Raw genomic sequence first — 15849 nt, forward strand, 5'->3', positions numbered from 1 at the left:
TGTAAATCCTCCCAATACTGGGATCCCTGGGTGGCTCAGCGGTTGAGCATCTGCCTTCAGTCCAGGGCGTGATCCCGGGATTCCGGGATTGAGTCCCACACCGGGCTCCCTGCATGGAGCCTCTCTCTCTCTCTCTCTGTCCCTCATGAATAAATAAAATCTTAAAAAAAAATCCTTCCAATTCCTTGCTTAACTCGTAGCCATGCATGTATCCATATCTAATAATAGTATTAATTTGTATTATTTACATTTATACAAATAGCATCATAGTATACACGTTTTCTACTTTTCTACACCATTTTTAAATGTAACATTGTTTTGTGATCTGGTCAGTGTATTTTAACTGCTCTAAAATACTACATTGTATAACTATCTCACATACTGTTTTCTTATTGCTGGATTTTTTTTTTTTTTTTAAATAGGGAATGCTGTAAGGAATGTCCTTTTCTTGGTTGAACTGTATGAAATTGTTTTTGTGAGTCAAAAATGTTTTAGTAGGAACAATTTTTTATGGTTGAACTTAATTCTGTTGTTTGCCAACAGTAACTTTTAATTTTGGGCTATGCAGTGAATGGGAAACAGTATCTGATTGTTTATACTTGCATTTACCTATTATAGGTGAAGTTAGACATATTTTCATATGCTCAGTAGCCTTTGGGGTTTTTGCTAATGTACATTTCCTACTTACACTCTGCACTCATCCAAAATAGGGGAAATGAATAAAGCATTTCTTTAAGAATTTATTGTGGACATGTTCATGGATTAGGGAATGAATAACCCCAAAGTTCTCCCAAAGCATGGCCATTTTCTAATGGCCATAAACTCCTCTCATTCCATTGTGCATGCTCCCTTATAATGTGATTTCACCTTTCTTCCCAGCCAAAGGTGGAGTCTATTCCTCCACTTTTTTTTTTTTAAGATTTTATTTATTTATTCATGAGACACAGAGAGAGAAGCAGAGACACAGACAGAGGGAGAAGCAGGCTCCGTACAGGGAGCCCAATGCGGGGCCCGATCCTGGGACTCCAGAATCACACCCTGGGCCGAAGACAGGCACTAAACCGCTGAGCCACCCAGGGATACCCATTTCTCCACTTTCTTGAATCTAGGCTGGCCTTGTGACTTGCTTTAACCTATAGAATGTGAAGAAGCCAGATTAGTTTACTGGAGCATAGGAGGCCACCCAAAGGAGAACCAACAATCAGCACCTGCTGCCAGACATGCAACTAAAGCCATTTGGACCTTTCAGTCCAGTAGAGCCACTAGCTGAATGCAGCTGCATGAGAGCCCAGGTGAGACCAACCCAAAGAATCATGAGAAAAAATAAATCACCATTAATTTACATCATTAAATTTTGGGGTGGCTTGCTTTGCAGCAGTAGTTAATATAACTATGCTCACAGGTGCCTGGCTGGCTCAGTTGGTAGAGCATGCAACTCAGGGTTGTTTGAGCCCCATGCTGGATGTAGGGATTACTTAAAAGTAAAATCTTTTTTTAAAAAAAAATTAATTATGCTCTAATGTGGTAATGAGATGGGTAAGTAATTTGAGAGAGAAAAATAGAACCTGAAAGTACTTGATTTTTAATAGAATCCTTTTTTATTTAAAAAATACTATTGGGGGGCAGCCTGTGTGTGTCTCATAAATAAATAAAATCTTAAAAAACAAAAACAAAACAAAACAAAACACTTGTGATTACATTGGGCTCACCTAAAAAATCCAGGACAGGGATGCCTAGGTGGCTCAGTGGTTGAGTATCTGTCTTTGGATCAAGTCATGATCCTGGGGTCCTGGGATCGAGTCCCACTCAGGGAGCCTGCTTCTCCCTCTGCTTGTGTCTCTGCCTCTGTGTGTGTGTGTGTGTGTGTGTGTGTGTGTGTCTCATAAATAAATTTTAAAAATATTTTTTTTAAAAAAAGGAAAAAATAGGGAGAATAGTCCTGTCAGATTTAGTTAAAAGCCTACCTTTAAATTGTTTTCTTTCTTTTTTTCCCAAAGATTTTATTTATTCATGAGAGACCCAGAGAGAGAGAGGCAGAGATACAGGCAGAGGGAGAAGCAGGCTCCATGCAGGGAGCCCAACGTGGGACTCAATCCCAGGACTCCAGGATTGTGCCCTGGGCGGAAGGCAGGCGCTAAACCCTTGAGCCACCCACAGATCCCTAAATTTTTTTTCTTATGGAAGGAGTTTTAGGTTTGATTATTCTACAGGAACAGAAATTTAAGCTGTCACACTGCCTTTTGGACTCAGAATCCACCAGACATTAGCTTCAGCCCTGCTCAGTGTTTTGTGTTAGTGTTCTCCAGTCCATGAATGTCTTGAATGTTTTTTTCATATTCCCATTTCCCATTTTATATATCAGGCTCTGTATTTAGAAGGTAGTTTGTAAAAACATGACTCTACTGTGCCATCTGTCTTGTCTTTATATTAATTTGTATATTAGTAAAAAGTATATTTCTCTTTATGTGCAGCCATATTTATACTAAAGTCCAAATATATATATATTTGTAAATGTAAATGTAATAAATGTAAATATATATACATATTTACGCACTAAGGCACTAACTTTGCCTTTTTAATGAGAAGGCAAGATAATGGTTAGAATAGGCTTCAGAGCCAGATATATAAAGGCTTGAAAGGATTTCCAATGGCTAATGGTTGTGTGACCTCAGGTAAAGGAAGAATAATTTCTACTTAATGGGGTGTTTTGAAGATAAAATGAGATAATATACAAAGTGCTTAGCACAATGCCTAACACACGTTAAGCACTTTGTTAGTGGTATTTTTTTTTAAGATTTTATTTATTTATTCATGAGAGACACAGAGAGAGGCAGAGACATAGGCAGAGAGAGAAGCAGGCTCCACGCAGGGAGCCTGACCTGGGACTGGATCCCAGGTCTCCAGGATCATGCCGGCCAAAGGCAGGCGCTCAACCGCTGAGCCACCCAGGCGTCCCAATAGTATTTTTAATTTTATTTTTTAAAATATTTTATTTATTTATTCATGAGAGGCAGTGAGAGAGAGAGAGAGAGGCAGAGACACAGGCAGAGGGAGAAGCAGGCTCCGCTCCATGCAGGGAGCCCGATGTGGGACTTAATCAGGCACTAAACTGCTGAGCCACCCAGGTATCTCCACGAGTATCTTTATGAGGAAGGTAGGGATGCCTGGGTGGCTCAGTTGGTTGAGCATCCAACTCTTGATTTCAGCTCAGAAGATGATCTCAGGGTCCTGGGATTGAGCCCCAGATCAGGTTCTGTGTTCAGTGGGGTGTTTGCTTTAGGATTTCTCTTCCTCTCCCTCTGTCCCTCCTTCTGCTCACAAGCACTCTCTCTCTCTAAAATAAGTAATTTTTTTTTTTAAAGAAAGGTAGAAAGTGAGACAGGAGATATAATGACATAAGTAGAGGTAGGAGGATGTGAGGTCACAGACCAAGAAATACAGGCAGCCTCTAGAAGCTGGAAAAGACTAGGAAATAGATCTCCCCTTAAAGTGCCCAGAAGGAACATGGCCCCACTGAGACCTTGATTTTAGCCATTTTGGACTTCTGACCTCCAAAACGGTAAGACAGTAAATTTATGTTTTCCTTGTTTCTTTGGTTTTTGTGTGTATTTTTTGTTTTGTTTTTGGAGAGATAGATGATCCTTTAAGTTTATGCTGTTTTAAGCCACTAAATTCATGCTAATCTGTTACAGCAGCAAGAGGAAATTATATTCCAATTATTTTTAGCCATATTTCTAATGGAAGAGATGTAGAAGGAGGAGAATGTGTTCTTATATTGCTGGTGGAAAGCAATTGGTATTACCCATTAAAATTAAAAAATACATTTTATCTTTCCAACCAGCAATCTTAATCCTGGAAATCTAACCCACAGCAATAAAAGCAATTAAGGACATATTTAAATATATTTATGGCAGTTGAGTATAGTGGAAAAAAATAGAAAAAGTGCTCATCAACAGGATAATAGGATGGTATGCAACCATTAAAAAAAATTAGAGGATAAAGTTGAACTCCTGCCTCACACCATATGCAAAAATTAATTTAATTCAAGATGGATCAAACCTAAATGTAAGAACTAAAACTGTAAGTTCTTAGAAGAAAATAGGCATGAATCTCCATAGCCTTGAATTACATAATGACTTCTTAAATATGACACCAAAAGCACAAGAAACAACTACAAAAAAATAGATAAATTAGACTTCATTAAAATTAAAGATGTTTGTTTTTCTAAGGACAAAGATGAAGACAACCCTCAGAATGGAAGAAAATCGTGTGTTATGTCTAGAATATGTAAGAATTCTTACAACTCAACAATAAACCCCAACCCAATTTAAAACGGTCAAAGGATCTGAATAGACATTTCTCCAAAGAAGATATGAATAGCCGGTAAGCACATAAAAGATGGTCAACATAATTAATGATCAGGGAAATGCAAATCAAAACCAAAGTGAGATAGCTTTTCATACATACTAAAATGGCTATGATCAAAAAGCCTGATAAAAACATATGTTGGTGAAGATGTGGAGAAATTATAACCCTTGCATATTACTATTCGGAATATAAGATGGTGCAGTCTTTTTGGAAAATAGGCATTTCCTCAAAAAGCTAGACATAGAATTACCATGACCTAGCAATTCTACTCCTAGGTATATTACCCAAGAGAATTTAAAATGTCTATACAAAAACTTGTACACACATATTCATAGTAGCATTATTCATAGTAGCCAAAAAGCGAAAACAGATAAGAAATGTTTACATTAAAAAAATGAAGCCAATATAAATAATAGTATTTAAGAAAAACATTCAGTAAATAGCAAAGACATGGCAGATTTTAAAGTTTGTAAAAGTCCTAGTGTACTATTATTTTTCAAGCCCAGTAATACCATTTAGATTAATAATGAAGTAAACCTCAACACACCATTCATCTCCCAGGGCCAGGTATCTCCATAACTTAATTTTCAGATATGATGTTCCAGGTAAATCTTTTTTTCTTTTTTTAAAGATTTTATTTATTTATTCATAGAGACACAGAGAGAGAGAGGCAGAGACACAGGCGGAGGGAGAAGCAGGCTCCACGCAGAGAGCCCGACGTGGGACTCGATCCAGGGTCTCCAGGATCACGCCCTGGGCTGCAGGCGGCGCTAAACCGCTTTGCCACCAGGGCTGCCCTGGGTAAATCTTTCGGTACTATTTCCAAGGAAATTTTCAGGGATCTGCCCTCTACGGTAGTTATTATAGGTTTTGCTCCCTTCCATCAATATCAACAGCCTGTCAATCCCCACTGGCTCTCCTTGGGGAGGGCAAGCTGAGGGGAGTTGGGGCACTATAGGAAAAACATTGATACTTGGTTATCTTTTGGATACCATGCCTACTTCTAGTTCCAGTTAGTTCAGTTATATTATATGGCAGATTCCTCTTGATGATGTCATATCTTTGTGAAGTTGGGTTTTGGGCCATTGCTGTGATAAAGAGCAAGTACTATGCAAAAATGAATGTGGAAGAAATGAGGATGGCAGTGTCCAATCTGATCCCAATGTTGAGAAACTGCAGTGCCCAAAAGCGACACCCATTCCATTAGTAACTCTGTGGTCATCTAAGAATGCAATAAATTTTTTTTTTTTTTTTAGAGAGAAGGATGGGGTTGGGGAGGAGCAGAAGGGGCGGGTGAGAGAATCTTAAGCAGGCTCTGTACCGTCTCCAACCTCCAACATGGGGCTTGATTTCACCACCTAAGATTATGCCCTGAACTGAAATCGAGTTGGACGCTTAATTGACCAAGCCAAGCCACCCCGGTGTCCCTTTTTTCATTTACATGTATTAGAACCTAACTACTTAATCAATGTTAACTGTTAGGTATTTCTCCTAGCAAAAGGACTCTGAAAAAAGACTCCAGCCACCATAAACCAAGAAAGTTTGGGAAACTTTGGGTTATTTCTCTATATATTACACTCCAAACTTTCCAGTTCTTCAGTTCTTGTGCAACATTCCTCTCATAGGATCAGCTTCCGAGATTGGGGGTGAATATAGAAACACCTCGATAGGAAATACTTAAGTGTCTGCTTTAAAGGTAACAAGTTAAATACAAGCAGTTACCTTCCCAGTCCAATATGCCTAGAAGGAGATACATTCCACCTCCTAGCTCCCCAGGGTCACTTCATAAATTACAAAAATGAGACACCAGAGCCACTCAACACACGTCTGTATTCAGGAGTGCTCATGTCTGGACCAGAGAATTCCATGTCATCTATCATTCTCATCAGGACATCCTGGGGTAAATCACGCTACTCCTGATGCCTCCTCTAAAAATTCCTATCTCAAAAGGTGCTTCCTATAACTCAGACCCCAGCTGCAGTTACTCTGCTAAATTATGCAGTACATTAGGGCCACATAAATCCAAGGCATTAATTGTAATTACTGTGTAATTATACTGATTGTTATTGCATTAAATATGTACTTCTACACATGTGTTTCCATAGTTACAATGGCAAGACTACATTTAGAATTAACACATAATGGACTTCTTTCCATGTTTTAATTATTTAGCCCACTCATCGCAAATTGGAAAAGGACTGATAATCAAATATTTACAGTTTCTACTCTTGAAATGAGACGAACTAATCAGAATACACTTTTTAAAAATGTTTATACCAAATTCACACACAGCATATATACACATATAGCATATTCACACACTTAAAAAAAAAAAGGAAAAGGGGGATTTGCCCATAATCAAAACTTTATTGAAAAACTGACACCAAAATAGGAGATCACTGTTGTAAACCTTACAAAATTAAACATAATTACATTATCTTGGTAGATTAACTGGAATTACTGAACTGATAAGGCTTTCTGCGATGTAACACAAATTCGAGAGGTTGTGCAGATCATTAGTGTTGCTTTCTTCTAAATGAACAGCCTGCAAAGGAACCACAGGAACATGTTAAACACACATGTACTCTACCCTCTGCTATAGTTTTAATGACAAAAAGTACTTTTTAAGTAAAAATACTAAGTTTTAGGGATATTAGATTAATATTCACAATATAGGTTATTTATTCTTTTATGCCAGAAATTTACTATAATAAATCTTGTATACTTGAATTTATTCTGATGTGACTATAACTGTTATTCTTGTTTCCCAAATGCTATATTGGTCTATATAAGACTATGAGCCTAATTTCAATAGTTACAACTTTAATGCAAGCTGTCAGAAAATGCAATCTTAATTTTTAGGAATTATTCTGAATTACTTTCCTAAGAAACTAATTTTGATTAGAATTCTCTTCAAGTCTGCCAGGAAAACTCTAATACCCTATTAATCATCCGTTGGCACAAAACTCCAAGATCATGACATGATATAAAGGTTTAAAAAATCTTACAAGTATACTTTTGAGAGCAATACTGTACTTAAATATTATATGCCAACTTCATACTTAGATCTCACCAGGTCACACAAAATAGATCTTGGATTCATTGCCAATCTACTTATAACTCTTCTGGGGAGAATATGGAATTCACAACTCCCCAAAATATCACAACCAAATTTCAAATATCATTATGATTATAAATCTGTAAGTACTACTATGGAAAACAATATATGTAATTACTATTTTTTTTCTTACTGGACAAAAGTGAAAGAGGAATTGAAATGGGATTTTTAGGGGCACCTGGCTGGCTCAGTTGGTAGAGCCTGCAATTCTTGATCTCGAGGGTTTTAAGTCTGAGCTCATGTTGGGTGTAGAAATTACTTAAAATCTTTAAAAAAATAATTATAATAAAATGAGATTTTTACGTAACCATTAAGTAGGTGCTCAGAGAAATCAAACATCTGGCATTTTAATTTATACCTTGGTTATCTGTTGCTTAGCTAGTAATGATAAAAACTATCTTCAGTCAAATGTGTCAAATACATGTGAAACAAAACATTTAGAAGATAATTTTTTAAATTCCATGGTTTTAAAAATCCATTATGTCCTATTGTATATATTCTTTTGCTCCATCCTGACCTAAGTTTAATATTCCAAGTTAAGCAAACTATATGACTGACTACAACAGAATTAGGTGTTCCACACTAAGAAAAACAATAATTACTTAAATGAGTTCCTGGCAAAGCCAAAAGTATAAACTTCTCTATTTGAGCAGGGCACTCGTTACTGAAAGAGTAAGCAATGAGGATAAAAAATATTTTGGTAATAATTTAAGATTTCTTTTAAACTAGTTTTTAGTAAAGTTAGACATTTATAACCATAAAACCTCATGACTGGGTGAGAAAAGGCCAAAAGACATACCCTCTGTGAGTCTGGCCTTTCCTCCCGTCGGCTGGCACAACACGGTTGAACAGCCTACACAAAGAACCACCGTCTGGGCATGGCTGAAAACCGTGGTGATCTTGTAGCAACCTAGAAAAAGGGCACCATTAAAAGTGAAAAGTGGAAGAAAACAAAGAATATTTTTCACCATATTTCTAGTAAAGACCTTGTAAAAGATTAAGAACTTAGGTGCTGTGCAACAGTAAGTCACACATTTAACTTAAACTTTTCTAGGAGTCACATTAAAAAAGTTTACAAAAGCCAACAGGTGGAATAAATAATGTATTTTCTTGAACTTAGCATTTCCAAAATATTATTACCATTTCAACAGGTAATTGGTATGGTTTTTAATGTCTGTGCGCTGTATCTTAAAATTCCAGTGTATATTTTCCACATAAAGAGTATTTTCCACTTTGGCCACATTTCAAGTGCTCAGCAGCCAGCTAGTTATGACTAACGGCCACCAAACACCCGGCAGCACTGCTGAACACTAAAGAATCGACATGCTTCTCACTGCATCATGAGAAAGAAACCTCATCATCTGAACCGCCTGACCACTTCAAGAGTAAGTCAAATGGGGTATCCCCTTTGGAGTGTCATCTTCACCACCCCTCCCCCGAGTGTTTCTCCAATGGTTTGAATAGTTTATTAGGAAAATGTCCCTTTTGACGTTTCCAATTCTGTGATTCTACTTCTACTCAACAAAAGGTCCTACCGTTATCTAAATGTACACACCACACTAGCGATCGCTTTAGAAATTTTCCTTGGGGGCAGCCCAGGTGGCTCAGCGGTTTAGCACCGCCTTCAGCCCAGGGCGTGATCCTGGAGACCGGGATGAGTCCCTCTGCCTGTGTCTCTGCCTCTCTCTCTGTCTCTAACAAATGAAAATCTTAAAAAAAAAAAAAAAAAAAAAAAGAAAGAAAGAAAAAAGAAAAACAAAAGAAATATTCCTTGGGACGCCCGGGTGGCTCAGCGGTTTGGCGCCTGCCTTCGGCCCAGGGTGTGATCCTGGAGACCCAGGATCGAGTCCGACATCGGGCTCCCTGCACAGAGCCTGCTTCTCTGTCTCTGCCTATGTCTCTGCCTCTCTCTTTGTCTCTCTCATAAATAAATAAATAAAATCTTAAAAAAAAAAATAGAAAAGAAAAGAAAAAGAAATTTTCCTTGGGAAAGGAATTAAGATTAGACATTTTTACCTGGACATTTTACATCCATAAAATAGGAATTTGGGCTTTGAACTAGCCGTTTCTTTTTATGCTTTTTCTTTTCCTCTTCCAAGGACGGATGTAGCAAATCTCTAGCCAGCTGAATAACAAAGCATTATTATTATTATTATTATTATTATTATTATTGCTAGAAGGAATCCACATTTAACCACATGTGACATATACACACCAAACAAGGAAGAACAAATCCTACTCAGCAGAGGCAACACGTCAGATGTTATTTATTAGGTCGCGAAGTAACTTTAATCAATACTTTTTATAATGCCTGTGTTCTCCGAGCCCCGGCGGGTAAAGGAACTCTGGGCGATCGGGAAGCCCGCGATCAGGGTACCGGGGATCCCGCTCTTCTTCACTCAACTGAGCGCGAGTCTCCGTGGGGCTGGGGAAGGCCGTGCCCGGCCCCGCAGCCGCTCCGGGCACAAGCCGCGGAGGCGGGGCGGAGGGCGGAGGGCGGAGGGCCGAGGGCGGCGAGGCCCGGCTGAGCCCTGGCGCCGTGCCCGGGGCGTCCAGCGCCCGACCCGACAGGAGCCGGGAGCGGCCGCGGCGTCACGGCCCCCGAGAGAGTAAACACGCCCGGGCAACTGCAAGACAGTTTTTAAAAAGAGACCAGCGGAAATGGCTCCCCGGGAGGGGGGCTCGAGCCAGGCAGCCCAAGAAGGGCGACAGGACCCCAAAGACGAGTCTCGCCCGAGCCCTCCCAAACCCGGGACGGCGGGGGTCCGCCCACCCGGGGGCCCCAGGAGCTGCGCCCTCCCGGCCGCGGACTCCGGCCCCGAGCGCAGGCCCCGGCCCCGGCCCCGCCCCACGCCCACAGGGCCCGGGCAAGTCCCGACAAGTCCGCCACGCGCGGAGGGGCCCGCCGACGGGGTCGGGCTAGCCGGCGCCCCGGGCCCCCACGACAGACAAGCCCGAAACGAACGGGAAGCCAGCAAGTAAACAACTCACAGGCATGTCGACCCTTTCGCAATCGCAGCCAGTCCCGATCCCGACGGCGACACCCCAGCCAGCCGCACGCGAGCGGGCGAGCCGCATCAACTTCCGGGATAGAGGCGGCCGGGCGGAGCGGCGGGCGGGCGGCCGCTCTAGGCGCTCGTCTCGGTGGTGCGCTCGGCCTCGGCGGCGTCCTCGGCGGCTCCCGCGGGGCGGGGGGCGGGGGGCGGAGGCCGGGCGGGCGCGAGCTTGCGGGGCCGCTGCGCGCGGGCCGGGGGCTCCTGCCCTGTGTGGCCCGGCCGGGAAGCCGCCTGGAAGTCCCCGGGTCCCCGGGCCCCAGCCCTGCCGCCGCCCGCGCGCGTGGACACGGTAGCACTGATCACCGCTGTTAGCCCGGGTCAGCGGAATTGGGCAAGTTTCGCGTATTTGTGATCCAGCTTCCGAGGTCCCGGCTAAGTTCCTGGGGGGAGCGCCGTGCCTTGCGTTTGCTTCGCCCCGAAAAAGTTTTTCAGCAGCACCGATCGGGGCAGCCCGGGGGCGCGGAGGCTCAGCGGCGGCTTCGCCCGGGGCGTGACCCCCGAGACCCGGGATCGAGGCCCGGCCGGGCTCCTGCGCCGGCCCGCGTCTCCCTCTGCCCGCGCCCCTGCCCCTCTGTGTCTCTCTGTGTCTCTCATGGATAAATAAATTTAAAAATCTTTTAAAAAAGAAGCAGCAGCAGCACCGATTGGCTGCCGAGGCGTAGCCCACCGCCCGGTCCTTCCCGCCTCGGGATTCTTCCCCAGCGCAGACGGCCCGGGCCGGGGAACCAGCATCGCCGAGAGCCGGACTGGACGTATTTTTTGGTGAAAATGAATTTGAGGGACGAGTGTGCGCGAGTGTGATCGAAAGCTAGGAAACAACAACAACAACAAAAAAAAACAAAACAAAACAAAAGCAAACAAAAAAAACCCAAAACTAGGAAACCAGGGAAACGCTTGTCCAGAAAAATGTCCTAGATGACATGCCCGATCACCTTTTATGTCGCATATTTGGAGAACTGCAGGAAAACTGAAGAAAGCTAAAATTACTATCCAGAGAGAAATATTGACAATTTGACCTATGACCTTCCAAACTTTTTTTTTTTCACTTCCTGGCATAGAGGTTTGTTGGGGGCTTGGGTTTCACATAATTGGTGCCATCTGGTGCATATTCTTTTGTAGACTTATTTCCCCTCACTGACCGTATAATGAACATCGGTCCACGTTAAGACGTATTTCCCTACATTAAGACTTTTAATGTGCACATAGCATTCATCCTATGAAGACGTACCCTCCTTTCATCCCGTACACTAAAGTGGACATTTGTTTTGGGTTTTTAAATATTTAATATTTTAAAGATTACAAAAAGTTTTTTTTTAAAGATTTAATTTATTTGTTCATGAGAGACACACACACACAGAGAGGCAGAGACAGGCAGAGGGAGAAGCAGGCTCCACGCAGGGAGCCCGTGGGGGACTCAATTCTCGGGTCTCCAGGATCATGCCCTGGGCCAAAGGGCCAAAGGCGGTGCTAAACCGCTGAGCCACCTGGGCTACCCTACAAAATATTTAATAAAGAGAAGCACATGGACTAACACAGTAGTGTAGGCAGTATAATGACATCCCCCCAAGACTTAAGTGCCCTAATCCCCAGGACCTGTAGTTACATGGCAATTGGAATTAAGGTTGCTAATTAGCTAAGAGTATTAACTGGGTAGGCCCAAAGTGATCAAAGTGTCCTTAAAAGTGGAAGAGGAGGACAGAAAAAGAGAGAGATGCAGTGACCAAAGAAAGGTCTGAAAGAGGCTATGTTGCTGGATGTGGAGATGGAAGAAGGGGACCAGAGCCAAGGTGTGTGCGCAGCCTCTAGAAGCTAGAAATGGACTCTGACCTGGAGTCTCCTGGAGGAACACGGTCTTGCCAGCCCCTCAGTTGTAACCCATTGAGACCCGGGTCTGTCTTTGAGCTATAGAACTGTGAGATAAGAAATTTATGATGTTTCAAGCCACTACCTTTATGGTAATTTGGTACAGTAGGAAATGAATACAGTGATGAAGACCCATTTAGTCACTCCCAACTCTGTCAAATCTAACCATTTAATACCCTCTCCCCAGGATTTGTCATTTTAAAAATAACACTATAGTAGATATTTTTGTGGATAAGTCTTTGTGCACATCCTTCATTATTTCCTTAAGATAAACTCCTAGAGGGGGCGCCTGGATGTCTCAGTCTTTTAAGCATCTGCCTTTGGCTCAGGTCATGATCCCAGAGTGCTGGGATCAAGCCCATCAGGCTTCCTGCTTCTACCTCTCCCTCTGCCACACTTCCCCTGCTCCCCCCCCCCCTCCTGTGCACTCTCTCTCAAATAAATAAATAATCTTTAAAAAAAAAGGATAACTTCCTAGAGGAGAAATTCCTGAGACCAAAGTTATGCATATTTTAGGGCTTATAATATAAACTGCCAAATTGCCCTCCAGAAAAGTCAAACCATTTTACATTTCAATTGTAAATGTCTGAGAATGACCCTTTCTTTGTACCCTTGACAATACTGGATATTATGTTTTTGCCTATGCCAGTCAATTCTGAAGAACTGTATAGTATATTACCATATTTCACTGTTATTTTAATTAATATTTTTCATATGCTTATTGGCAACTAGCATATTTCTGTTGAGATGATCATCCATTTCTTCCTTATGTATCTTTTTTTTAAAGAAGGCTCCATGCTGAATGTGGGGCTTGAACTCACGACCCTGAGATCAGGAGTCACATGCTTTATTGAAAAAGCCAGTCAGGCTTCCTCTCTAATGTATTCTTTTATATTAAGGACATTAACCAGTAATCATACACTGCAAATATTTTTTCCAACTGATTTCCTATTAACTGTATCCTATTAATTTTTTTTGGTGATTTAAAAACTAAACAATTTTAAAATTTTGTATACATATATTTCAAACCTGAGGTTTTTTTACTCCTATGTTTTGAAAGGCCTTTGCCACCTTAGGATCAGCTTAACTTTCTTCTCATTCTTTTGTTATGATATTTATTCTTTTTTTTTAAAGGTATTTTATTTATTTATTCATCAGAGACACAGAGAGAGAGAGGCAGAGGGAGGAGCAGGCTCCCCGCAGGGAGCCCGATATGGGACTCGATCCCAGGACCCCAGGATCACACCCTGGGCCAAAGGCAGAAGCCCAAAAGCTGAGCCACCCAGGCATTCCTCTTAGGATATTTATTCTTTAACTTTTTAATTTACCTGGAATTTATTTTGGCACTTGATGTGTAGTAAGTCTCAGAACACTTTCTAACGATTGCTCCTAGTTATTGCTTCAGTTTCTTACTAATGCCCAGGACGATGTCAAAACCCTCAATTTTGGAGACACTGTAATGGCAGGGGAAATAATACTCAAGGTCAGGAAGACCTGGACTCTGTAACTCCACCACCTCCTCCAAAGCTCAGTGTCTCCCAAAATGTCTTTGGGTCCTTGCACTGCTGGCAGATAAAGGACCCAGAGGCACTTTGCCTTGGCAGCCTGCTCTCAGCGATCTTGCAGAAGGAGCTCCCACCCAGCTTCCCAAAGAATCATCAAGTGCCAGTCGGAGTTCTGTGTAGTGTTGAGAACTCCCCAACTTCCATCTGGCCACATCTGAGAAAGTACTTTGTTATCTCCAGTTCAGCACCAGTCTCCTTCACCTCCAAAGTGTGCAGCCATCTCCACTCCCTTCCCCCTTTGTCAACTTCAGACACTGGGAAAACTCACAGGTGTTCAGCTAAGCCAGGAACTTAACTGGTGCTAAATTCCAGGCTAGCCAAGACCCGTTCTAAATAGGTCAGATCCCTATTTGCCCCTAGGTTGACATGCCTTTCTGGCTTGTGCCCTTCTTTTCCCAGAAAGGTGGTTGGAAATTTAATTGTGCTTTGTTTTAAGAAATTCAGGGTGTGAGGTGGGCCCCTAAAGATAACTTTTCACACTCCTGCCTTTCTGAGTATTTTTTTCTGAGAAACAGAGAAATCTGTGTCATCAGCAAACTCTACTGAGGCTGCATTTTTTTTCTCTTCCTCTGTGGTCCACCTGTTGTCAGGAATCAAAGCATGTGTGGCTTATTCTCAACATTCCTGAAACCACCAGCAACTGCTGAAAGCCCGCCTCTTCTCTGCTTCTCTGCCAGTTCTCCAACAGAGTCACAACCACTGACCCAAAAGCTTCACTGTGGGGGGTGGAAATCCCTCTGTCATTCATGAGGATGTCTGACACTCTCAGGTAAGCTCCCATCTATAAGGGGTGAGAGTCTCCAGTGCAAACTCTGTTGCCATGTTCTTTCTTTTTCATGCCACCCTAATTTCTGACTGAAGCTAAGCCCCTATTGGGCTGGTACTATAGGCTGAATGCTTGTGTCCCCCTGAAATCCATTTGTTGAATCCTAACCCCCAGTGTGATGATATTGAGAGGTGAGGCCTTTGAGAGATGGTTAGGTCATCAGGATGGAGCCCTCATGAATAGAATTAATTTTTTTATAAAAGAGGCCCCAGAGAGCACCCTCACTCCTTCTACCATGTAGGACACCATGAGAAGACTGTCACCTATGAGCTACGAAGTGGGCTCCAGACGGGCCCACACCATTGATCTTGTACTTGCCAGCCTCCAGAATTGTAAGAAGTAAAGGTGTGCATTTAAACCACCCAGTCTGGGACGCCTGGGTGGCTCAGTGGTTGAGCGTCTGCCTTTGGCTCAGGGCGTGATCCTGGAGACGCACGTCGGGCTCCCTGCATGGAGCCTGCTTTTCCCTTTGCCTGTGTCTCTGTCTCTCTCTCTCTCTCTGTGTCTCTCATGAATAAATAAATAAAATCTTAAAAAAAATAACCACCCAGTCTATCCTATTTTACTATAGCAGCCTGAACAGACTAAGCAGGCTGGCCTGGCAGGACATTGCACCTCACCCTTGGAGATGGTGCTGGGCTTTCTCCATGTGTCCCTGACCTGATCTGTTCACTGTCCTTCGCCCTTCTCTGTGTCTAGGAGGCTGGCTTTGATGGGCTCCATCTGCTGAGTTTTCTTGCCCTCTGGTTTCTAGTTGAGTTGGGCCAATGGGATGGATCAGTTGGAAATCACAAACTGGGTGAAGAGAAATATTGGGGTATTTACTCCTCTGCATCTATCCTTGATGGGCCATTTTCTTCCATGTGGCTGTATTTCTTTAAAGCCAGCAGTTGTTTCAGGTGTCCCTTTCCTACAGCTCTAACGGGATACCAGTCACTACTTCCTCCCCTTTTGGTTCTTCTGCCTGAGGGGTGATATCTCATTATCTTTTGTTGATTTCTTTTAACCCTGTCTCTGCCTGGAAAATAACACCTACATGAAGTTATCATCAGC

At 42.5% G+C, this 15849-nt stretch overlaps 1 protein-coding gene and 2 long non-coding RNA genes across 3 annotated transcripts; 2 read left to right on the forward strand and 1 right to left on the reverse strand.

Moving 5' to 3' along the window:
• The first annotated feature begins 1975 nt into the window (after positions 1–1975).
• LOC140623058 (uncharacterized) lies at positions 1976–8401 on the forward strand. Its single transcript, XR_012022740.1, has 3 exons — positions 1976–3559; positions 4230–4383; positions 5021–8401. It is a non-coding gene; the product is annotated as an uncharacterized lncRNA (long non-coding RNA).
• On the reverse strand, positions 6716–10635 carry RPS27L (ribosomal protein S27 like). The gene is made up of 4 exons (XM_072808978.1): positions 10478–10635; positions 9503–9611; positions 8286–8396; positions 6716–6913 (listed from the first exon to the last, which is right to left on the reverse strand). Exons 1-4 carry the CDS (start codon positions 10562–10564, stop codon positions 6885–6887), a joined length of 336 nt encoding a protein of 111 aa, XP_072665079.1. The 5' UTR covers positions 10565–10635; the 3' UTR covers positions 6716–6884.
• Positions 10636–10695: 60 nt separating this feature from the next.
• On the forward strand, positions 10696–15336 carry LOC140623057 (uncharacterized). The gene is made up of 3 exons (XR_012022739.1): positions 10696–10873; positions 14561–14739; positions 15038–15336. It is a non-coding gene; the product is annotated as an uncharacterized lncRNA (long non-coding RNA).
• Positions 15337–15849: the final 513 nt, after the last annotated feature.

This window comes from Canis lupus, chromosome 32 (genome assembly GCF_048164855.1).
Source record: "Canis lupus baileyi chromosome 32, mCanLup2.hap1, whole genome shotgun sequence".
NCBI lineage: Eukaryota > Metazoa > Chordata > Mammalia > Carnivora > Canidae > Canis > Canis lupus.

Excerpts from the sequence above, each read along its gene's own strand:
- RPS27L (XM_072808978.1), bottom strand. The coding sequence starts at position 10,564 with ATGCGGCTCGCCCGCTCGCGTGCGGCTGGCTGGGGTGTCGCCGTCGGG. Across the intron at positions 9,612-10,477 it reads GCGAAAGGGTCGACATGCCT|CTGGCTAGAGATTTGCTACA; the intron begins GTGAGTTGTTTA and ends TTTGTTATTCAG. Across the intron at positions 6,914-8,285 it reads AAAGGCCAGACTCACAGAGG|GCTGTTCATTTAGAAGAAAG; the intron begins GTATGTCTTTTG and ends GTTCCTTTGCAG.